Consider the following 26,117-nt stretch of genomic DNA (forward strand, 5'->3'; position numbering starts at 1 on the left):
TTAAATAAAAATTATTTCATGGTGATGGTGAAATACAGTGGTTATGTATATATTGTCAAATTGGGTTCTGTTTTACTTTCTGAATCTTGATTCAATAAAGACAATGGTCTAATCAAATGTCAAGACACATACTTCACTAACTAGCAGAAAGTGTACCTTGTTTTTGACAAAGTAAATAATTACATAAGAAGATACTCACCGCCATCACGAAGACATTGTTAAAAAAATCTTCAAGTGGACGCAGCAACACCAATGATGCTTCAAAGAAACTATCCATACTAACACCTAGAGACAAATAAATGACAAAAGTACACCAACATAGCATAAAACTAAAAACAAAAGGCACAGAAGATAGATCAAAAAGATTAGTCATTTAATTTACCATGGTGAATTTTAGATGCTACTTTCATGTAAGCATTCCATAAAGCTTCTTCTTCGCTCTTTTCAAATGCAGCTTCAGTTACCTACATAACAAACTTGATGTCAGGTCACTGTCATTGAATTAAAATTGACTGTTGTGGTTATAAATTAAATTTTAACTTCACTGCGATCCTTTTGTGTGTTTAAGATCAATTCTTGTTTCATGGTATCAGAGCTGGGAACAACCTAGCAAGAATATTGGAAAGCAATGGCTGATTCTTCTACGCCATCCCCAATGGCAAGCCATGTATCAAATCTTCCACCTCTATCCTTCAATAGCCAGATTACTCAACAAAGACCGAACAAAAGAATGGTTTCAGTATGTTGTTTCTTATAACCAAAGGAAAAGGGAACTATGAGTCTTTGACTATCTCGTCTGGACTTGCTAACCTGAATTTGTTGACGCATGGGAATAGCTATTGTTATATTTGAAGGTCTAATTAAGGGTTAATAGGGATAACTAGATGCATCTTGGATGTTTCTAAGGGTGAACCAATTGTTTAAGGTTGAACCAGGATGATCATTAGTTGATCATGAAAGATGATGGAGAAAGCAACAATATTCATCTGCTCTTGGCATTTTCAATCAATTAGGGTTCTCTACTGTTGCAAATTTGCATACTGAATAAACTAACAAGATGAGCAGAAATCTGCTGAGTAATGACAGGAAAGTGGTAGTGGGGCTCAAAAGACACTGGAAGAAGTCTGAAACTGCAAGAACAATAGCAGAAGCACCAGAGATCTAAGATTGCAGGCTGCAAATGAAAGAAATCACAGGGAAGATCTGGAGGCACAGAAGTCTGTTGGGAATGACGATGTGACAGAATCAGAAAACAACAGTAGAATGGCGAGAGTGATGTTGGAGGGAATAGCTAATGGTGGAAGTGACAAGATCGACTATGTGTACAAGGTGGTGCTGATTGGTGATTCCCTCACACAAGGCTTGTTCAGAGATAGTAGACGGGATGCAGATCTCTCCGAATATGCAACGACAGGACACAATGACAGGGCTTCCTGCAATGAGATTTTTGTAGAATGATGGAATCAGTGTACTCACTATCTCAAGTACTGAAGTGTTGGTCTACCTAAACATACGGTTAATGTTGAATAATGGAAAATCGAATAATAATAACAACAACTAATTACAACAATAAACAGTACACAGAAAGTACTAAATTTCAGCAATGTCAACTAAAATGAAACAATATATTAAACCATGATTACCTGATCAAGATTTGTGCATGACAAAGTTCGCTCTTGGGTTTTACCAAACAATAACTAGGTAGGATTTGGTTTCTAAGGATACAGTTAACCTAGTAAATCGTTCACTAAAAGTTAAAAGAATTCCAAAAAAAAAAAAGACACAAAATTTGGGCAAAGCAAAATAGCCCAACAAGAAACAGAGAGGCATCAAACTATTAGCGGTCAACAACATGCATTTGTGGCAATTTTCTTTAAATCTTAGTTGTTTCAACTTTCAAGAAAGAAATGACTAAAGACCTTCGAAAGCTAGGTCATATGCATGAAAAGATAGTACAAAAAATAGAAAAAATATACCAATTACCTCAATATTAGAACCAATTTTCTTTCCACGAATAATTCTCGTGGGTCGCGAGTATGCTTGAATCACTTTAGAAAACATCTCACTTCTCGATAATGTCTCCATCTACATTTGATATAGACAGACAGTAGCCAATTGCTTAACACCCCAATTTGTAGCAATTAAATGGGTTTTTTAAATAGCAATTTTAAAATGTCCATTTGAAAAAAGTATATATATATATATATATATATATATATATATGGACATTGGTTATCTAGAATTGTCACCAAGAAGGCTATCTCCTAATATGTGGAAGCATGCACCAAGGTCATGACAATTTTTAGCATTACAAATAAAATAAATTACTTTTAATGTTAAAATAATAAAACAATGAAACTTAAACCAGTTTCAACAAATTCATGAAGTGATATGCGGAGATAAAGTGTGAATAGAACCAACAAAAAAGAAACAAAGAATAAAAATAAGTATGATGCATTGAAACAGAAGAATAAAGAAAGATAAACAAGTTAGAGCTTAAAATAGCAGTAACTATGAATGGTGAAAATTTAAGCAATCAAAAATTTATCTGAAGAAAGTTTCTTTCACCAAATACACATGACATCCTGTATTTAACAAATATAAGAGATGAAACTTGGTAAAGCAAACTAATCCAAAACTAACTCAATATATAAATCATTCTATCCATTTTCATGCTAAGCCTCTAGGGACTTGGTAAATGAAAGTTATCCAGAACTAACTATATAAGAGATGAAATCGTTTGGACTATATATAACAATTATGGCATGCAACTTTTTAACAAATACACCTAAATAAGTACCTCATAAAGCATAATACCTAGAATCATAACTCTAGAACATCCAAAAGAAAACAGACAGAAGCATTTCTTAAGAATATGCATGACAAGAAGAAGAAAATGGAAAAACAATGTTAATAGGAAAAAAATGGTTACCAAGTATCACTTACTTCAATAGCTGACCTGGCAGCTAGACAAGGCCAATTAGCACGCTCTGAGAGCACAGCACGCACAATTTCAGGACTTATGCCCTTATCTACCTGTAAGGAGAAGCATCAAGCATTCACTTAAAAATCAAGGAAAAATTGACCAATAAGGAATAGTCAAGGAAACTAATTTAAATATCCAGACACATCCTTTTTGCAAGAAAAACATACTAGGTTGATCCATACAAGATAATACAAGCCCCAAAAATTACTTAGAAAGTTTTTAGGGTTTTCTTTTATTGATGTTATTCTTCTGAAAGCATCATCACTGTTACTTTTATTTATTTATTTTTAAAATTTTGAAATGAATGTTTGGTGGCATATGTTTTTTCAAAAAAAAAAAACATGAGAAGAGGGATCCAAGCAAAGCTACTCTTATAAGGGAAGTTTGTTTTTTAATAATAGTAACAGAAGTCAGGACTCCAAACACCATGCCAGGTTAAGTCTGACCCAACTTATCTATGTTGTGTACTACTGGCCAGCAAGTCAGGACTACAACCCAGCTCGAGCACAGGCTTTAGTTGGGGGAACACCTGACCTGCCCAGCCTTTATTTTCAATATTGACAAAACTAAAAAAAAGACAGTCCGATGTACGAAACTCCCGCTAATGTAGGTCCCGAGAAAGGGTCGGACTACATTAGGCCTATTGTACGCAGTCTTACCTTGCATTTTGCAAGAAGCTATTTCCGTGATTCGCACCCATCACCTCAAGGTGGCATGTCAGAAACTTTACCATTGAAAAAACTAAGAATATAAAAATTACATAAAACAAAAACAAATGAAAAACTTTTTTAAAAATATATTTTGATAGTTTAAAAGTTAAAATGTTTATTTAGATTATTTTATAATATTTTTAAAAAAATCTTAGTTAAAAAAAGGACAGCCTGGTGCACGAAGCTACCGCCAATGCTGGTCCGGGGAAGGGTTTATTGTACGCAACCTTATCCTACTTTGCAAAAGTTGTTTTCGAGACTCGAACACATGACCTCCAGGTCACATGGTAGCAACTTTACCATTGCACCAGGTTCCTTTAAAAAAAAAAAACTTGGTTGCAAAAAGAACACCCAAGACTTGAGCATGCAACATAAATTTGTTGTGCAATTTAAATGCCCTAAATTCTAGATTTTGTGAGCATATGGATTGCATAACCCTTATATTTTGTACACTCAACTTTTAGATCTCAGTTCTACAATTTAAATTTTAAAAATTATATAAATCTAAAATAAAATTATTTTGTATAATTTAAAAATGAAAAAAATAGATTAGAAAAGTAATTATAAATTTCTATGGATAAAAACCTTTAAACTTGAAAATAGGAAAAATTCCACTTGATTGAATACTCCACTATGATTTCCCTCGTAAATGCTCAGTGTAAATGACACCACTTCACTAAAGCATGAGTGCATGAGATTGCTCATTTCATAAATGAAAGCCTCATATATTGGATTGAGTATCTACTATGAAGATCAAGTGGAGTGTGTTGTTTGAGGGTTTAGGTCGGGATCATTAATGAAAAAATTTAAGGGCATTTTGGTAACTTTAAGACAAAAAGACCAAAATTGATTTTCCTTAAAAGTTGGAAAATTGATCATCCGGCAACAATTTAAAAAGTTTAGGGAGATGCAGATGTACCAAACATGATTGCTTAACTTTAAGACCAAAAGACCTAAATGTTCTTCCTAATTTAAATATTTTGACCATCATAAGATTAAATTGGTCATTTGGAAACAATTTCAAAAGGGTAGGGAAATTTTGTTGGGTCAGGCACTGGATTGTGTCACATGATACCACAGTCCAAATATGGGTGGCAAAAAGCGATTCGCTCATCCCCAGTACCTCGGCCAGCCCGTCCCTAGGCCAAACGGAAGAGGTAAATCACAGATGATTACTAGCCCGTCCCATGTCCGAACATGAGACTGTGCCATGTTGTGTTGCACTCTGTCCAACGTCATGGAAGCAACACCCAATCCAACCTCATTTATAGCTCAAGCTTAACATGAACTGTTTAGGGTTAGGCAATCTCAAGCAAGACCCATTTCATGTCGGGCCCAGAAGGTTGTTCAAGTTCTCAACATTTTGCAACTACTAATTAGTGATGTCAAGGTCTTAAATCTCAATTTTTTTGCATCTCAAAACTAGCTCAGAATGATGCTTTGTATAAGCCCTAACCTGCATTGATTTGTTCTTGGCTCTAGATTTTTATTGAAAAGGGTTATAGGTGCAGTTGAGGCATACTTTGCTGCAGGATTTTGGTGCTTTACTAGCATCAAAACTTTGAAGATTTGTATCTGATTTCATTTATTTTCTGTATCTTATGTATCCTATTAGCTGATCCTTAAATTTCAATATATATTTTAAAAAACTATTTCGGTTCTTGGGTATATATGAGTTTACATGTTCTATATTCATTTATAATGATATCTATGTTGGTATCTAGCTATACTTCTCGGATTCAGGCGCATCTGTTCTTCCAATGCCCAACTATTACAGACCTATGGCGGAGAATTTGAGACTCGCTTCATATGTGCATCCAGATGTCCACCTATCAAAGGACAATCCGTGTCTTAAAACGGCATTACAGAGGGAGTAGGGTGGTGATAAAGCATAGTTTTTTTTTGTTGTTGTGAGGGTAAGATGTTGAGAGGAAATTTAGGAGCGTACAGGTACATAGACATGAATAGACCCTAAAATCTCATTTTGTACATTTTGGATATATAATATACCACTTTTACTTATCCAAAAAAAAATGTCTGACACAACTAATTTTAGGATTTTTTTACATGTGATCAATAGAATTATTAGGTATGCCTATGTTTAGTATCCAACATAGGTATGAAGAGGCTAGATGCAAGGTTCAAGAAGTATCGAGTTTCATTAATTTATCATAATGATATATTTTAACCGTGTCGTCTGACACTCTATGAGATTTAAACCATGGGTAGATGAAAGCTAAGTTGTGTCATGCCACACGCATTCTGTAACACCCTTGTCATGTAAATCAATGGCTAGCAAAGACTATGTAGATAAAATTGTTGTGATGACAAGTGGATCCCATCGCATCCATGGGAAAGGAACCACTAGGGCATGGGAAAATAGAAAGCAATAAGTTAGTAAATAAAATTGATCTAAGAATAAGGATAGAAGATTAAAAAGCATTCAACTAAATCAGAAAGAAGTTCATGTGGAACTGATGCATACCAATAGTTGTTCCAACCTTCTAGTAACAAATTTTGTTACCTGAAAAGTAGTTAAGCAAAAAAATTGGAGAAAATGAAAGAAATCTGCTTGACAAAAAGGTATTTGGTGACACCAAACTCACATCATCAATAACACTAGCACTAATTTCTATGGGTTGGACATCAGCCACTAATGTCAAAGCCTCTTTCAAGGACAAATCCTTGTTATTCTCCACTAGTATCTGCACCTGAAAATGACGGATGCAGAGCTATGAATATGTTTTGAAAGTAACAAATGCAACGGCATGACTTACCAGTCCATAAGACACTCTTCTCAAACCAAAGGGGTCATTTGTTGAACTTGGCTGACATCCAGAACCAAATAAGCCAACAAGACTGTCCAGTCTGAAGCAGAGAGAGGCAGAGAGCTAGCATCAGCAGTAGATGCACCAAATTAAGCCGCAACAATATTTACAAGAGGAAACAACCAAATCCATCAAAGATATTATTCATTGTAATCTTGGCAATGAGATAATTTATTTGAATAATGACACGACCATACAAGTATTAGCACCAAGATATTTCTATCCAGGAATGAAGTCATATCTCCAAATACTGGAATTATCATAATTTTCACCTTCATGTTAGAATATTCTCAAAGAAGTTAACTCTCAAAGCAAACTCTTCATTTATAACTGATCCAAAGCTGCGAGACCATAGTTTTCACATAGGAAGTGAACAAGTACTTCAAATTCAAGAGTTTGTTCAACCCAGACAACAATGAAAATATGAGGTAATAATGGCGAGAATCCCAAAAGTGATATATTACAACTCATTTTTACACAACACAATTAGTAGATGTGGAAAACCCTCAAATTTTCTAATTTACCATGGATAGCCATTTGAGAAGTTGATATATGTATAGTACTAGGTTCCTTAACAGGAAAAAAAAGGGAGGAGTGATTCATTCTGAATAGTGGCCACTTTCTAATTTGAATTGTGGTATAAACAAAAGGTTACTAAACCTGCACTGATCAAGGCTTCCCTTTGAGCAAAAACATCCCATAAATGAGGAGCATTTTTTACTTTGATCAACAGATGAATGTTGATAATCCTACCAATTCTTAGGTGCTACCTTTCAATCAGAAAGGAATGTGTTTGAAGCATGGAAAGGCGGAGTTGTTGCTAATAATCAACCATTGAATTCATATTATAGTTTTCTCTGGACAAAAGAGAAAACCATACACACCTCTGAAACTGTTGAAGGTTGTACTGGGACTGGAATGATCAAAACATAGAGAGTTATCATTTGGAAGATATAATTCTGAAATTCAAGATTTTCTTCATGGAGTTCATCATTATCTTCAAACTTAATAAAGGAACATAAAATCAGCATACTGAAATTCAGACTCCCACGAATGGCAAAGGGACACAAGTAAAAATGGAGGAAGATGAGGCCATTTAAATATAAAGACCTTTCTTAACTTTCAAGGTGCAGATATTGTGGAAACCAAATAACTCACTAGGTATTCCAAGTGGAATCTGCTCAGATTACTTAATTAAAAGTTATTTATCAATTATAAATCTATAACTACATAGTATATTAATAAAGTAATATCGAAAATCAAACTCTCAAATATGGAACTTCACAAAGGGACAGTTAAAATTGGAGAAAGACAAAGCCATCCAAAAAAAATCTTTCTTGATTATCATGATGAAGATATTATGGGAACCAAATGGCTCACTAGGTATTCCCAGTGACATCTGTTTAGATGACTGAATTAAAGTTATTTATCAAACTCATAACTAGATAATATATAAATAAAGTAATTATCAACTATATAAGTAATTAGTTATATACGTTAACTATGTATTAATCACATATATAACAACCAAAGTCTTTATCCCACTAAGTAGGGTGGCTATATGGATCCTCCTACGTCATTGAGCTCAATTCCTTACTATATTCTTGTTTATATTTAAATTAATTTTATGTAGTTTTATCGTTGTTAACCAAGTCGATCATCTACAGTGTTCTAAAATGCGCCCAAGGCAGCCGCCTAGGCACCTCCTAAGCGCTCGGCGGCTGGCAACTGCACCAGAAAGGTGTTAGGCGGCAAGCCTAGGCGGTGCTGGGCTGCCCTAGGCGTCGTGGAAATTTTGGTTTTTTTTCATTTAAAGCCCTAAATCCTATCTGATTCATCTGCTCATGCGTTCAACTGTCTCTCGTCTCCTCCGCCTCTTGCCTCTTCCAGAAGACTCAACTATCGATAAGTTTTTCAATTTATGCAATAATTCATTTTTCCTCCTGACGCTTCTGAAGTCGCGGGACGCATCTTGCGGCAGCGGACGCATTCCCGGAGACGCCCCACGAGCGTTTAGCTCTCACGATGTTTTCTTTTTAATTAATTTATTATTTATTTAATTAAACAACCCTTCACTTAAATAGGATAATTCCAATAGGCTTTTATGCACCCTAATTAAATTATCCTAATAAAATATATAAAAAATATATTTTAAATTAAAATCTTTTTATAAATCTTATTAATTTATTTATATTCTAATAATATTATATTTAAAATTTAAAAAATCTAATATATATTATTAATTAATTTATATTCTGATATTTTATATTTAAAATTGAAAAATTCAAATAAATCTTATTAATTCATATAAATCATATTTATATTCATAATTTTATATTTAATTTTTTTTTAAAAAAAATCTAATACATTTTATTAATTTATATAAATCATATTTATATTCTGATAATATTTTTTTTACTTATTTATATTAATGTTTTTTTACTGATTTATATCTTAAATTTATTCTTAAATCACTTTTTAGGTTATCACAATTACAATGGCAAGCAATCCATCTTCGACAGCATTTGTCACTCAACCTAATCTGGAATTCTTAGGAGAAAGTCAAATGACATTGGATAAACCTCGACAAAATTAAATGCAAGTTGTGTGAAAAACGATGTCGAGGGAGTGTATAGGATCAAGGAGCATATAGGAAATATACCTTGAAATTTATCTGGTTGTCGAAAAGCATTTCACGAAAATAAAAATAAATGCAAACAGGCTATTTTAGAAGGAAGGAACAGAAAGAACAAAATAATGGAAAAACAAAGTTGTAGAGCAGAGGTGACTATTTCTCTAGATGAAGAGGGTCCTGAAATTGAAGGGATAGATGGAATTAAAAATCCTTTTCCACTTGTCCTTATGGATGATATGCAACGCTAATTGCTCTAGAAAATATAGGTTCTAGTGGGAGTAAAGTGCTTGCCAAAAAAAATATAAATGAAGCTCTTTTCAAAAAGAGAACTCAACAAATTCAACAATATATTGAGAGATGGGTTTATGAAAATGAAATCACATTCAATGTTGTTGATAATGATAGCTTCAAGCAACTAATGGAGGCAGTGGATCAATTTGGACCATGATTAAAGCCTCCAACTCAATATCAGCTTAGGGAGCCATTGTTGAAAGCGGAAGTTGAAAGAACAAAGCAACTGCTGAAGTAACATGAAGAAGAATGGACAAAGAATGGGTGTTCGATCATGACAGATGCATGGAGTATTGGAGTGATAGAAAAAGAAGAAGCATCTTAAATTTGTGTGTTAATTACACGCGGGGTATTACATTTTTAGAGTCTAAGGAGTCTTCAGACGAGGCACCTACAACTGAACTTATTTTTGAGCATGTTGACAAGTGTGTTGAACAAGTAGGCGCTCAGAATATATATTGTTCAGATTGTAACAAACAATGCCACCAACAATATGACTGCAGCTAAATTGATGAGAGAAGCGACCTGAGATCTTTTGTTGTTCATGTGCAACTGTTAATCTCATGCTTGAAATTATTGGCAAGCTTCCACGTAAAAAGGTTATTAAGTAAGCCATGTCTTTTATCATTTCCATTTATACTCACCATAAGACTTTGTCATTGATGAGAAGTTTCACAAAGAAGAGAGACATAGTCCGGCCAGGAGTTACCCGGTTTGCATCAAATTTCCTCACATTGCAAAGTTTGATTGAAAAAAAATCTAGTTTAAGGGCCATGTTTACAAGTGATACGTGGGAGAAATGTAAATGGTCAAAAACAAACAAAGGGAAATTGGCTTACTCTACTATGATGAGCATGAGGTTTTGGAATGGTGTGACACTTTGTTTGAAAATATTTGCACCTTTGGTAAGAGATCTTCGATTGGTAGATGGAGACAGAAAGTCATCCATGGGTTTCTATATGGGGAGCCTCTTCAAGCTAAAGAAGATATCAAGGTGACCTTGAACGTGGAATCAAATTAGCAGACAGACATAAAGGATAGACTTGATACATCATTGCATGCCACTACATTTTTGCTAAATCCCTTTTTTTATATAAAGATAGTTCTATTGCTCTTTATGAGGAGGTCGCAATGAGGATTTTTGAATGCATAGAAATTTTTCATGTCAATGAGTTAGATCTACAGGATACAATTATTAACAAGGAATTTGCAAAATATAGAGACAAGACTGGATTATTTAGAATAACATTGGCAGCAAAAGCAAGTGAAAAATAATGATACATTTGATCCATGTGCATAGTGGAGTACATATGGTGCTCACACACCCAACTTGCTAAGAGTGGCATTGAGGATACTTTCATTAACTACAAGTTCATCTAGGTGTGAAAGAAATTGGAGTACATTCGAAGGAGTAAGCTTTAAACTTTAAGTCTTTAATTAAAGTAAAGTATTAATTTCATGTTACTGTTCAAGATTCATACAAAGTAGTATTTGTCCAATTTAATGCTAGATTGTTGAACAAACAAAAAAGAGAAAAAGAAATGAACGTTAATGCATTTCTTGCAAAAGATGCTTCAAATGCACAAGGTTTCATTAACTAGAGCAAATGAAAATCTACAACCCGAAAAAGCTCTAGATTGAGAGAACTTCACGAGAATGATTTTGCATCCGAAGAAGAAGAGGAGGATCACAATGATGATATTGAGTTTGTGTCCGATGAAGAACAAGTTGTTGAAAATTACAGAGAAGTAGAATAAATATGTGATATTTGGTTGTGTAATTTTGAACTTATTTTAAATTTGATGTTATTGTGCTGGAGTATGTGATTTATTATGTAATTTATGTTGATACCGTGGAATTCGCCTAGCGGCATCTAGTCCCCGCCGGCCTAGGTGCCCAGCTAGCGCCTAGCGAATTATATATATATATATATATATATATATATAGAGAGAGAGAGAGAGAGAGAGAGAGTTATAATGAAACCATAATTTATAATTAATCAACCATATAGGTACAATACTGTTACAATTTACAGCCTATTAAGTATAATGTTCATAAGTTGTGTGAATATTCTAGATGTCGGTTCTAAGTATGCATAAGTTGTGCTCCGGATTTATCTAGTAGCCAAACCAGGAGAAGGTCATTTACCTCCAAAATTAGTCTAGCGAAATCCAAACGTCTAAATTATATATAAAAAAAAGTATATGATGTTCACAACTTTATCTTGTTTTGACCAATCAAGTTTACAATTGTAATTGTTCTCGTTTCGTGCAGATATAGCATTTTTCATCTGCTGTCTTTGCTTAGCCATTACAGCCTTGTGCTCTAACCTCCCTTCTCCAAGGGACAAACCAATTTCTTTCCTGGTTAATTATTCATGGGCAAGGTTCTCTCAGCCTCAGCAAGTGCAAGCCAAAAGATAGTTATACGAGTCTAGGCAGTAAATGTTAGTCAATGAGGGCATGTTTGGAAATTTATTGTGTCATCATTGCTCTTATTTTGATCAATGGTGAATGGACAAAATGCTAAGCTATGTCCTGTTGAACAAAACCTATTGGGGTACAAATCTTGCTCAGAACAAAAACAAAACAAAACAAAACCTTGCTCAGAACAAAAAAAAATACAAAAGTGGCCAGCTATTCCACATTCAATGTGAAGGAATTTATATGCATTTCGTGTCATTAACATAATCATACCATATCAAAGGGAATAAGACATCAACCATATTATAAAAAATTGACAATGATGAAGGATAGCTTACCTATCAGCAATGGCCAGAACAATTCCAGCATCAGATTTTGGAAGTATATCCCCAGAAAATCTTGGAAGTGTAATTTCAAAAAGAGCCTCAGCAATCTTAAGAAATATAAGTGAAGTCAGCACAAAAATAAGATCTAGTTGTAAAACAGAACCAAATTATCAAACAAATAAAATGATCTGAGTGAGCATGTGTGATGATCAAAGTGTCAAATATATATGCAATGGAAATGCAACACACACTAATAAGGAAATATAACGTGGTTTAGAGACCCACTCCTACTCCATGACCTATAATGCACCCATTTAAATGAGGCAATGGGATAATCCTTCACAAGGATGAGGGATGTTGCTAGAACTCAATGCAACAACAAACTATGAAACACTCGATTTAACCCTCAACTACAATCAACACACAACATTTAATCTAGATCACCCTAAATCAACAAGTCATGATCTAGATTGCCCTAAATCAAGAAATACTTGGGATGGATACCCTCCATCCTAGAACAACACTACTGAATAGTCAATTGCCAAGAGGCAAGTGGATTAGCTAATGAATAAAAACATTTTATTCTTAGTTCAATGGCTAAATACCTTTAATCCCTCTGTGTTTTTTAACCCCCTTGACCAAAAGTTAGATGTGAGAAAACATATAAAAGACAATTGTGCCCTTGTCTTTTTTTATCATTTTTCGATAATAACCTCAAGAGGGAAAAAAAAACACATTGAATTGACCATTATATCCTTCGGTAAAAACCCATTTCATACATGGTTAACCCATTTCATACATGCACCAGTATAAACGACAGAAAAATAGTAATTCTGAAAGGGATAACAAGCCAAAAACTCACTCAACCACCCTCACCAAACCAAAAAGAAGAAGCCAGAATTCTAAATTGATAAACCAAAATTAAATGAAGATGGAACAAAGTTCATCATTAAAAATCTTCTCCTCATCATCAAATGTGGCATACAGTGAAATAGGAGTGAAGTGTTGGTGCGGCAAAATTGCACCAATACACACATCAAAGACATTACAAAATCTAAGAAGGAAGTTTATAGGCTATTGTGACTACAAGATTAGTGTTCAAACATCTTAATATACCACATAAACTCAAAACCACTAACATTTAATGGATGTCAACTACTATTTGCATGCAGAAAAATGGTGGATGTGGGTTCTTCCGGTGGATGGATGAAATAGAAGAAAAAGCACAAGAAAGAGTTGATCCTGATTATATGTCGGTGTTAGAGTTACAAGATGTGTTAAAGCAGATGATCCATTATAATCAGCACATAACACTTAATTTCTTGTGCTTCTTCTATTTCATCCATCCATCGGAAGAACCCACATCCACCATTTTTCTGCATGCAAATAATAGTTGACATCCATTAGATGTTAGTGGTTTTGGGCTTATGTGGTATATTAAGATGTTTGAGCACTAACCTTGTAGTCACAACAACCTATAAACTTCCTTCCTGGATTTTGTAATATCTTTGATGTGTGTATTGGTGCAATTTTGTCACACCAACACTTCACTCCTACTTCATTGTATGCCACATTTGATGATGAGGAGATTTTCAATAATGAACTTTTTTCCATCTTCATTTGATTTTGGTTCATCAATTTAGAATTCTGACTTTTTTTTGTTTGGTGAGGGTGGTGGAATGAGTTTTTGGCTGGTTATCCTTTCAGAGTTGCTGCTTTTCTGTTGTTTATGTTGGTGCATGTATGAATTTTGTGAGGATTTTTACCGAATGATATAATGGTCAATTCAATGTGATTTTTCCCTCTTGAGGTTATTAATGAAAAATGCTAAAAAAAGACAAGGGCACAATTATCTTTTATAAGTTTTCTCACATCTAACTTTTGGTCAAAGGGGTTTAAATGTTATTTTTTAAATACAGGGGGACAAAATACCACTTGATAGAAAACACAGGGGGGTTAAAGGTATTTAGCCTTCAATCAATTAGATCATCATACCGAGGAAATCACCCATTATTACATTCATCTACATCTAACACAACCCTCCAAAATTGCATCATGCAGTCAAAAGTACACATATCACATGTCTTCAAGTGTCTTCCTCTAAGTTTGATGATCATCTCGAGTCTAAAGCTTCACATAACTCACTCGATCCAAGGTTTATCATCCCAAGGTTAATCTGTGATCTCCCACTTCAACACATTTAAGTAGTGCACACTTCATGCACCATATCAACTACACATGTAACTTAAGATGTATCGCTCACACATCAAAACATGGTTAAGCCAAACCACAATGAAGTACTCGTTATACCAACAAATAAAGCATGGTTGGGATGAAGATAGTAGCTTCTTTTGTCATTACCTCCCCAAAAGTTGTTGATGGCTAAAGCGTTGGCAGAGGATGTCATAGGTCAATGGCATTAAAGAAGATACTCAAAGATCATTCTTCCATTGTAGCAAGTTATATTTATAGGGCCTAGGAAAATGTATCTCCAATCTCATGAGGTTATTTGTCCCTAGTTATATATGTGGGGTTAGAGTGTTCTTTGGGCTTCCTATATGATAGTTAATTTCCCCACTATTAAATCTATAATATAAAAATAAGATAGGCCAACCCTCAATTACCTCTTATCATTACACAAATATGTGTGATTGGTGTTAGTGAACTTGATCCTCTCAACAATCTCATTTCATTCCCCATGCTTCTCATTACTTCTTGTCCAATTTCAGAACTTGATAGGCTAAAACCCCAAAAAACTGGAGTCTAGACAACTTCTTGAGAAGGTACAAGGCTACAAGCAAAGGTCAATGGCAATTGGTGTCCAGTTAGTTGAAATTCTTAAGTCATTCATATTGTTTTATATTGGCATTCTATTCTCTTATGCAGAAGCACCATGCAACAATAATTTAAATTAAACATGAGAGATTTAAGGCACCAAATCAATAGTGATTTGCTATGTAAAAATTCGAAAATTGATACATTACAACAATGAGAAAGAGAACATAAGTTAATATAATAAAAATAATTTAATTGATTTAAATATTACTAGTGATAGAGCATTCAATAAAAAAAAAGGAAAGAAAGATACTAGAAAAAACTTTTAAGTGATTAATTAAGGAGTAATTTTCTGTGTTGATGAAGATGAGGGAGAATATACAAACTTTAATGGTTAGTATAAAAGAATTGACAGAAACAAGTTTTCACCAGATAAATAAGTAAATAAAATGGCAAAAGAAGCAAGTAAAAAAAACTTCTACGGAAGGTCATTTACCAATTGGATCGTAATATAAGGCCTTAGAAGATGTCATTAAAATCAGCGGCAGTCAAATTTTAAGAATGACAACTATATTAGACAAGATTACATAGACAAGATTACATTTCCCCACGGCTTTCTCTAATACATGTGTTTCTAGTATTTCAAGAGTACACCAATATATTAAGGGGTAATCAATTCATATGTACTGCATTTGTGATGCAGTTCTCTGGAAGAAGATTGAAAAACTCACTTCCGGTGAGACTCGCATCTCATTTAGCTATCTAAAAAGCTGGGCATTACTGACATCTATGTTCTAGTTAAAATTAACTTTTATTATTTGAAGTTGTTGAATTACTATTGTTATATTGTTCTTGTGGTATACTCAACCTTCTTTTCTCTATATAGAAGGCAATAGTTCCATAAGATAAGATCCCAACAGTTTTCCTTAAACCATAACTATCTACAAGCAGACATCAATTGTCTGTTACAAGTCATCAGGTCAAAAGTAGTTGCTAGAACAGTTTGGTGAAAATTTGAAGGGCAGTTTGCAGCATTCAGACCAGCATGCAACATGGAACCGTTTTAACAAATTATGCAAACCAGTGGCAAATTCCCACTTCTACTAGAGGGTGCAGGTGCCAGCTGCCCTGCAGGTCGTCTTCTTTGAAGTTAAAGCTAATATAAGCAATAGACTTGGAGTGGATAATTAAGGTGGTAGAAGGTAAGCTGTGGATCATGGAGGACAGTTATATGATGGTCTTGCTGACCTTCAGGAATTGATAAATTTGTTGCCCGTGTGTATCTTCTTTTCATGATGGACTATAAATAAGGACATATTTAACTAGGCTGTTAAATTACTAAAAGATATAACATAAATATAAACTTATGCATAAGAATATCACCCTAATTGGACAAATGATACTAATGGGACAGGACAAGAAAAGAAAATCGCATGCACTATGTAATTGTCTCACACCTGCTCGGGATACCCATCCCTTAGAGCATAATGGCGGGCCATTATTCCTGATAGAGAGGTGAATTCAGTGACAATAGAAGTTGCAAGATCAGACATGGCAAGGGCTGCTGCATCTTCAACAATCGTATGCACACTTTTCTCGTTTCCCAGAGAATGTGACAACTTTCCAACAATCTTTTGAATGCGAACCACCTTGTCCAACATTGTTCCAAGTTGTTCCTGTATAACTGAATTAGAGCTAAAATATCATGTAAATAAGTTGCTGTCAGTAATCTTTATGACTTACATGAAAAAGAATTCCACTTAGAAGGCCTCGAAATTCAGAAAATTTCTTTTGGGTGTCCATTTTATAGAAAAAACTTGCATCCTCATAGCGGGCTCTGAAGAAATCAAAAATTATATTTTCAAGAAAATATAATATTTATATTCATATATAATTTGGATAGAGCACCTGTACAAAAAAAACGAAAGAAGTCCCTAAACTTTAAGGCATCAGAACAATGTTCCCAATATGAATTATTTTACATATACCGAAAGAAGTCCCTAAACTTTAAGGCATCAGAACAATGTTCCCAATATGAATTATTTTACATATACCGAAGTTAGTACTTCTATGAGAATAGGTCTAGTATATCAAATTCCTAAATGTTTGGTATAATTGTTGAAATACAGTTTATTCCTCTTAATTTGGTGTATCAAAGTGGATCCTCTCCTTAATTTTAAGGATTGCTTCACAATTTGGCGCAACCTCCCACCACTCGATGACTTCTCTACATAACTATATGATTTCTGCTTACAGCAGCATGCCAAGGCACCAAACCCTCAATCAACAATCAGATAGAACTATATTTTACACCTGTCTTCCACCCTGTGCCTCTATTCTACCTAAAACTATGATATCCCTCAAGGTAGCACGTGAAGGCACCAAAACCTCAGTCAACAACCTCATATCAAATATCCATACCTCCAGCCTTGCCAACAAATTTGTCTTCCTTCAAAGAGTCAACCACTGTCACCACTAGTAGTTTTGTTATGATTACACCACAGAATTACAATACTATAGAATTGCATTTGCTAGTACTTTGATGATTTAGTAGCATTATATCTTGTGTTTAATACAATAATATTATTTTTTTAATATATATTAATATTATAGGGAAGTTAAGATTCAAAAGTGTTCATTTATTCTTAACTAAAATATGATAAAAGGCAGCCCGGTAAGCTCCCACTATGAGAGGTCCCGAGGAATGATCCATTGTACGTAGCCTTACATGCTTTTTGTAAGAGGTTGTTTCTAGGATTCGAACCCGTAACCTTTTGGTCACAAAGCAATAACTTTACTTATGATATCATTTAATAATAATTTTTTATTGCCCAGGGTTGTTACTTCAATATATATCCATCCAATAATGATACAATGTAATATTAATTTGATATTAAACCATTTTAATACAGTATACCATTAACGGTTTTATGAATATAACTGTTATTGATGGCCTTTGAACCATCAGACATGACAAATAATCTTCCTCATATCATAGTTTATATTTTAATTAACTAGTAAAAATCATTGGGATAAGCTACATCTTTATTGAGCTCTATGCAATGTGATATTGAAAAAAAAATTGCGATGCGATGCAAGCTACATCTTCTCCTTTTTTTCTATGCAATGCGATATTACTAATAATATTCAAATTAATTCAATAAGTTTGTATTAGATTGACTAGTGTTTTATTTGGTTCCTTCCATCCCTAAAACCTTTCACTTTAGTTGGCCAACATTTAAAATTCCATTCAATGTCAATCAGCACTGGCAAAAAAAAAAATCATTCTGCCCATTGATAGACACATAAGAGGTTCCAAAATCCCTAGTATGTAAGGGATACATGTCAGCTCTTCAATCATCTGTGTTTATCCATTGTCCACAAGGCAATCCATCATCTATGAGTTTGTTTGCCATCTGTTAGTTCATCCACCATTTGTGAATTCATGCCTTAGTTCAATCGTCATTTGTGAGTTCATCCGCGAGTTTATCCTTTGTTCACAAGTTTGTCTACAAACAAGTAGTGAGGCTATCCTTTGTCTACTCATCTGAGCCCATTGTTCGACTAAGCTAAGGACGTCCTAGTCCTAGCCCTAGCCCTACGGCCTCATCATTCATAAATTGTGTCCTTGTTGCAATTTGCCTAATGGCACGACGCCTCCTTTAGTTAAGTGTCCCTCTTCTTCTTTCTCCTCCTCCTACTCCTCACCAAGGCGATATTAACACCATTTGTTGGCACGAGATGAAATGACATGCAACTGTTTCATTTCGACCCGGGACTAAACCCAACTCAAAATAAAATTTTAAACAAATCTATTGGTCGTTTTTAAACATGTTTGGACTATAGAATCAATTGGTCATCTGTACACATATTTATACTTTCTCAATCTATTTTATCATCCACTAGCGCTACACCTAATTGCACTCAAATAACAATATCTTTTTTCTTTTTTGTAACTTCACATATTCATCGTAACATTCTCATCTCAATTATATTAACTTTTTGTTAGTATTATTTCTTAACAACATAATAGTGCCAGCTATAGAATAAATTCAGAATAAATTATATTACACTAATATCACTTATTAACTACATTTTTAATTGTTGCTAAAATACATATGTTGATTGTCAAAGAGAAAAAGTTAATGGAAGCAGTTTCATGGCAATATCCAAAATTATTAGGTCTTTGAATTCACGTTTAGGAAAGAAATGCATTGTAAATCACAATTTTTTATTTCAGTTATTAAATAATTTTACTTTTCATTTTCATTGAAGTTTTTCTACAGTTTTGATCACACTAATTCCACTGATATGGTCATCCTTTGTTTTTTTTTTTTTTGCCATCCTATACAGATATCAAAATCCATTCCCATTCTGCAAACTTAGTAGGGAATCCTATTAATTATTTATTAATAGAAGTGCAATTAGATAACTGTTTCTTCAACAGAAAAAAAAAAAAAACTATGGGATGAATAAGACTGGGGCAATACTGCTCACGAGTGGTCAGTGCAAATAGGAAATGATTTTCCACATATTGACTTGCTAAAGTTTTATGCAAGCATAAACCGGCATTGGCAACAGACTGGCTTTTCTCTGAAAGATCCAAAGATGAAGTGGGAAGAAAAATAAATATGAGAGCTGCAAGACAAAGGAAAAAAACAAGGTATATTACTACAATTGCTTGATACAATGGAAAATTGTTAAGGTGTGTTTCCTGTGGGGGGAGAAAACCAAGAAGGAAATAGAATGACCATAAATTTTTCCCAGCTCCACTTTCGCTCAGTTTTCTTAGGAGAAAAAACCAGAGGGAAGGAAAAGCCTAAAGAAAATTTTCTTTGGCTTTCCTTTATATTGCTTCCATCCTATTTGGGTGGAAAACTCACTATCACACAATAGTGCTGAAATTCGAGCTTAAAGATTTTAAAAGAAAATTTTATTTTCAAATTTATTTTTATTTATGTTTTTTTTAGTTTTTAACAAATAAAGTTTTAAAAAAAAATCCACTGTTTTTCCTTCCATCAAAGGAAACAAAAAAAATCATAATCTTTTTCTGGGATTTTTTTTCCTACCCTCTTTCTTTATTTTGTTGTTTCCTTTCTTTGATTGAAAAAAGTGTCAGGGATCTCACTGAAGAATTTGAGAAACAGACTAAGTCACAGACCATATCATGTAAGACTTGAGTAAATCGTATTTCACTTTCTTAAGTATGAATATAAAAAGATGAAGAAACTTCACGGAGGATCCACAAAACAAACAATGGGACGCCATTACCACAGACTTTCATTAATGAAAAAAAGTCAGCCAAGCTGCAAAGTTATCTGATTTACTTTGATGCCAGATTAATTTGGTCCAAGTTCAAGAAATGTCCACAGCCAAAGCTTACCTTAGTACAGCTTCATTTCCTTTCCGAACTACTTGTTCATCAATTAGTCCATTTGCAACCTATAAGATGAATAAATAAGTGTAAGATACAGGAGAAGCAAAACAGCAATACAGCATGCAGAACTAAATGGGGTTAGTTTGCAAAATGCTTGGAGGATCAATAAGAAAGCTTACAGCAATGAAGTATGGCATTAAAGTTCCTGTATGTTGGCAGATCAAGGGGAAATACTTCTGGTGCTTTTGCATGACCTACATGATAAAATATAGATAATTACCTGATACAAGAGTTTACATATTCTTGCTCAACATATTACTTAACTGACGAAAAACTAAAGAATACCATAATCACAAAATATCATACAGGATCAGTGTTTGAAATTCCATATTGTACCTTTAGGTATTGACTGAAACTTTAAAAGTCCATGCAGGGGCCCATAGGTGAACCAACATATTTCAGATGGTCCACTTTCACTTGTGAGCAACTTATAGCAATATGTTGCCAAATGACTAGCTACATAACTGTTAGGCAAAGACTAGAAACAAAAAAATGAGGCATCCTCTTTTCTGATGTTTTAATCTCATCTGCAGCATTTTTTCTAATTTAAAAAATCATGATTCAGTTTATTTGAATTTATTATGGGAATGAGGGCATAAGTTCTAGCAATGTTTTAATGAGGTTGAGGGGTATCTATGGAAACATGAACCCTTATTTCTAAATTGAGAGGAGAAAGAGGTTCAAATGCAATGTTGGTGAAAGATTGAGGGTTGCTTCTTTAGCAACCTAAGAAGCATTTAGGAAATTCTTAGAATGTCTGAACATCTCCAAATAGGAAAACTAGCAAGAGAGCTAGGGTCAGAGACCTTTCCTTTGTTTCCAAGGTAATATCCTGTTTCTATCAAGATTCATTCATTGGAGTTGTTTTTTCTTTTCTGTGAATCCTTACAAATACTTTGTTAAAGCTAGAGGCGGTGAGGAAATGAGTAGACGTGAGAGGACCTGATAAGCCTCTAGCTTGATGGACCTAGCAGTGATTTGATCACCAAGCAATCCATTGTGAGCAGTAACAGAAACAGATGGGGAAAAGGAGAAGAGAAAGTGTGTGGGTGAAATTGGTTGTGACTTGAGGTGTTGATCCAACAGGATTATATAAAACAAGTTTGGGCTAGTAAATATCCAAATCCATGAATTGATGAAGGTTAAGGCTTAAAAAGCAAAGGGTAGCCATTCAAAAACACAGTACTTTTTGTTCTTGTTGACTATTTGATTAGACACTCTTTTGATTTCAAGTAACATCTGTGAATACATTCTTTGATATGAATATCACATGAATATTTGAGATTAGAGTGTTAGTCTCATCGGCTGCTAATATTCATGTATTTGATGTATGCTTTCAAGCATGGAATTATTATTGCAGCATGATTAATTGCTGTTATATGCACAGTTCATCTCAAGAGTGTTGTTCTCAATAAGAGTGCAAAGAGAAGTTGGTTTGCACCTCCTAAATGTGACTTCTATTGCACAATTGACAGAAGAATTGAAAGATCCATTTGACCATCATCTTACAAGATGAGGAAGATTTGGTGAAGGAATGAAGGTGTTATTTGACACAGATGATCTATTGAGGAATGAGCCAAGGAAGAGTGAATAAACCAAGTGGGCATTGACCATTGAGTAAGAAACCCTGGTTTACCTGCTGGTTAACATGGTATGTCATTGTTGCATGCACAACAATGCTAAAACTCATGGAAGTGCAACAACTCTCAAACACTCCTTTTTGATTTAGGAAATATACAGAACTGAAAAAGAGGGAAATACAGCATAAGAAGGGAAGTAGCCAACATGTCACTATCTCACAGATCATACTATGAGTCCATTTGTTTTGCAGAAAATAACTTATATGGGTAATATGTTTTCAAAGGAACATTTTTACAGGGAATATATATTTCCCTCGGCTCCAAAATTCATAATACCACTACTTCCACCCCTCTGCAGGAAGCGAAGGAACTCACCACGGATTCAACCTCAAAATGGTTGTTGCTGGCCTCAAGCATCTCTATTTCTAGGATGACGATGAACACACTTCAACCTCAAAATGATTTTAGGTGGTCTTGAGCATCTCTATGTCTAAGAAAACGTTGATTCTCCTCCTTCCTTCTCCTATATTGGCTCACCACCTGATCTGACTGCCCTCTCTGCATCCCCCGCCAGGGCATCCGGGTCTTCTGGTGCCAAGAGGCTGCAACTACTACTTTCCCCTTGAACAGCAATCAGTTGTTTAAATATGTAGGCCACCTTGGAGATCCTCAAAAACAACTCCATCAACCATGTCTAGGCCCCACTAGACAATCCTGGGGTAGTCCATCTCCCATCTCAATTTATGCAATATATTAGTTGCGCCTCCATAGAACACTGCCTCTTAACACTACCAAGCAACGAAAATGCCAATGACCTTAGCCCCATTAAAAGTCACCCCAAGGCCCTCACCCACACTAACAATTGACTCAGCTTCCACATCAAACTAAGCTGAGGGGAAATGACTTCCGCTCGTTTTGAGCAGAAGTTATTTTTTCCCAAAATGACATTTTCAATTGATTAGCATTTTTTTTGTTGTTGTTGGCCATGGTTTTCCATTGCCACAAATGTCAGGAAACTAGAAAAACATAAATGAAATACATTTTCCACAATCAAAGGGACCTTCTAATTGGTACCTCTAATTAGTCTATGGCCACATTATCAACAAACTCCGCTTGTCTTCCTTTATCATCTCTGTAATGGGTAACCTATCTGCCAGAATTTTTAAAGATTATTACATATACAAGAAACTATGTAGTGATTACTTCAGTGATATTTGTTTTTCATTTCTTGAATTGTCTCAGATATTTGTCTCTGAGAAGAAATTTTAAAATCATAGATTATTAAAAAAAAACATAAAAATTTAGATTGAAGCCATTCTTTCAAGCTGGACAATCAACATAAAATAAACAATTACATTAGGAGAAGAATGTAAAATGCTGGAGGCAGAATAACACAGGTTACCATAATCAATATGTCCTTTGGAATCTCCAAGAAATATTCATCAAATCTACCAAGTATAGCGAGAGGAGCCTCCACAAGGTTTACAACCTGGTGGGAAGATATTTAGAATTTTAGATATTGCAAATATACTAAATTAATTCTTGAGACCAAATAAAAGTGTTGATACCTCCTCAACTAAACTGTCTTGCATTATTGCATTGCTGTTAACACTTGAAGCTAATGAGTCAGCATCACATATAATTTTTTCTTTCCGTTCCTGCAATTAAAAATCATAGAACATGATAAACATCTTAATTTAGTGTAAGACACTCCAAACAAGGATAGTTGTCCTTTATCTATTTATTAGGCAGCAGAATTTGTCTATCTAAATAGAATAGTCTAGGTGTAGGATGAGGAAAGCACAAGCAACTATATGACCAGAAGTTTCAGATTGAACAATATTCAACTTGGGACTAACACGATATAGCTGTTGATAATCTATCAACTAATTGATTTAGAGATAGAAGCGTGAGAAAATTGAGTCAAATCAAATGGCACACATATCTCAACTTAATACTATACCAGATGCATTTGTAAGAATTCTGCATTGCTGTATATTTTTGGTACGTTGGTCTGTACATCCACCAACTTGTCCCAAAAATAATAAAAATACAATATGTGCAGCCGTGATAATACCTACTCAGAGGTTGCTTGTAACTATGCATGTCATGCAACTCCATTGAACAAATCTTTTCTAATAACCCTAGACACCCCAATTACTAGGCATTGCATCCAATACATTAGGGGTGGGCAAATCTAGAGCCAACCAAATCAGTAAACTGAACATAACCTAAAAATTCAGCTTTATGGTTCGGTCAGGTTGGAAAGTAGTCAACTTTTTCAAGTTCAGTTCAGTTTCAATTTACATCCAAGAGAAACTGATAAGCCAAAACCAAACTGATTAGCGATTAGTAATTATTTACATAAAAATATCCACATTAAACCACATTAACCATAATATTTAGTATCTATTTGATCATTATCTATATTCTTTTCAGTGTTTAGGATTATTAGCAACACTAAAATGATTATTAGTTATTAAAATTAAATATTGTAAGTGGTTTAGTAGTTAGTATGTACTTGGTTTGTATATATTTTAATTAAAAATTTCAGTTTAAACAAATCAAACCTGAACCCAACCAAAATCTTTGGTTTGGTTTCATCCCAAACGGTTTTGGTTTTGGGTTAAAAATTTCAAGCAAAAACATTTATTTCGGGTTTGGTTATACCTATGAAACCAGTAAGCCGAACAGTGCCAGGGTGTACATGCTTCCTAGTAACTGTATTTTTTATTTAGATCTAGATTTCTCAATAATATAGCAAGCTAAATAAACAACCGAGATATACCTTCATATTAACCAAGATGCCAGCTTCCCTCATCTTATGCAGGTATGCCTCTGCACTTTCTATCTGAGATAAGAAAAGTGTTCAAGTTAGCTCTTTGTTAAGTCGGCCAAAAAATAAGGAAGTCATTGAAGAACAATGTACAGAAAACACAACAGATGGAACCAAAATCCAATCAAGAATGACAAAAGCAATTTTAATTGGTTCAACACAACAATGAGACAAACGACACTTGATTAAGAACCACAACAAGCTTCGATCCTGCCAGCAATAACATTGTGCCAATGCTGGAAGGTGATGACAGATGCCACGGGTCAGAATTGATCAAAGTGTGATGACCTAGCATACAAGAAGAAGAAGAAGAAGAAGAAGAAGAAAAAGGAGGTCAGTTTCCAACCTAAAGCAGCTGTGGCAGCAACAAAGGAGGAAGAAGGCCGAAGAAGGGGGAAAAAAAAGAAGTTTCATCTTGTTTTGCCATAAGATGCCATTCTATTTCTATTTCAGTAACCCCTTCACAAACTGTGATCATAATCCACCCATCAGCTCGGCACCATTTGAAGCATAAAATTGTCAACTTTCCAATCGTATTCACCATTAAATCGACAACCCTAGCTCACCACTCTCAAGTGATGACTTCCTCTTCCTCACATCCTGCATCCTCCTGAACTCTTTCGCTGTCACTTCTGCACAAAAATGTCAATCTTCAACTTCTGAGATCATCTGTTTCTCCCAAAGAGAATTGGAAGAGGTCAAATATTGAGGGGTAACATTTCTGGAGAAGCATAGAAAAGACATCGGAGAAGATGCCTGAAAGGTGCCAAGTTCCTCTTCCATGTTGTATTAAGATAAGTGAAATGCAACTACTCGTGATAATTTTACAATTATCAAGCAAGATAGCTTGAAATTTTAAATGACACCATAATGCCATAAATGTTATATTGTGCATAGATAAGCATAAATCTTGCTACATTGTAATCAAAAATACCTAGAAACTATTTCATCAATCATTCAGAACATTCTATTATTGCAACTATCGGCATTCCAAGTAATTGATGTTGCATTTTTATGAAAGAAGAGTAGAATGGTCCGTATGTAATTATAAACACAGAACATTTTGTGATAGGAACCAAGTAAAAGGTCCTGCAATTTTTTTAGGGCATTCATGTAAAAGTTTTACATGACAACGAGCTAAACAAAGGTGGTATGAAGAGAGAAAGAAAGTGGATGAATAAGGTAGTAACACATTGCTGAAACTTATGGATGGCTTTCTAGGGATTCAGCTGATAACACCGAGATCAGCTTAGCTTTAGATCAGAATGAGACAAAAAGAAAAGAACCACG

The 26,117-nt window shown here is 34.4% G+C and overlaps 1 protein-coding gene across 1 annotated transcript in view; it reads right to left on the reverse strand.

The window, feature by feature from the left end:
• LOC122016352 (glycine--tRNA ligase, chloroplastic/mitochondrial 2-like) overlaps positions 1-26,117 on the reverse strand; it is a 35,479-nt gene that overhangs the window by 1,402 nt on the left and 7,960 nt on the right. Inside the window, exons 7-21 of the mRNA XM_042573621.1 lie at positions 24,780-24,842; positions 23,560-23,649; positions 23,394-23,480; positions 20,531-20,605; positions 20,358-20,416; positions 16,718-16,811; positions 16,432-16,650; positions 12,212-12,306; positions 6,474-6,564; positions 6,303-6,407; positions 6,182-6,220; positions 2,947-3,036; positions 1,984-2,085; positions 383-464; positions 200-285 (exon numbers count right to left, since the gene is read on the reverse strand). Coding sequence (XP_042429555.1) covers positions 200-285; positions 383-464; positions 1,984-2,085; positions 2,947-3,036; positions 6,182-6,220; positions 6,303-6,407; positions 6,474-6,564; positions 12,212-12,306; positions 16,432-16,650; positions 16,718-16,811; positions 20,358-20,416; positions 20,531-20,605; positions 23,394-23,480; positions 23,560-23,649; positions 24,780-24,842 — 1,377 coding nt within the window. The remainder of the gene's footprint in view (positions 1-199; positions 286-382; positions 465-1,983; positions 2,086-2,946; positions 3,037-6,181; positions 6,221-6,302; positions 6,408-6,473; positions 6,565-12,211; positions 12,307-16,431; positions 16,651-16,717; positions 16,812-20,357; positions 20,417-20,530; positions 20,606-23,393; positions 23,481-23,559; positions 23,650-24,779; positions 24,843-26,117) is intronic.

The sequence above is a fragment of the Zingiber officinale genome, chromosome 8B (assembly GCF_018446385.1).
Source record: "Zingiber officinale cultivar Zhangliang chromosome 8B, Zo_v1.1, whole genome shotgun sequence".
NCBI classification, from domain to species: Eukaryota; Viridiplantae; Streptophyta; class Magnoliopsida; order Zingiberales; family Zingiberaceae; genus Zingiber; species Zingiber officinale.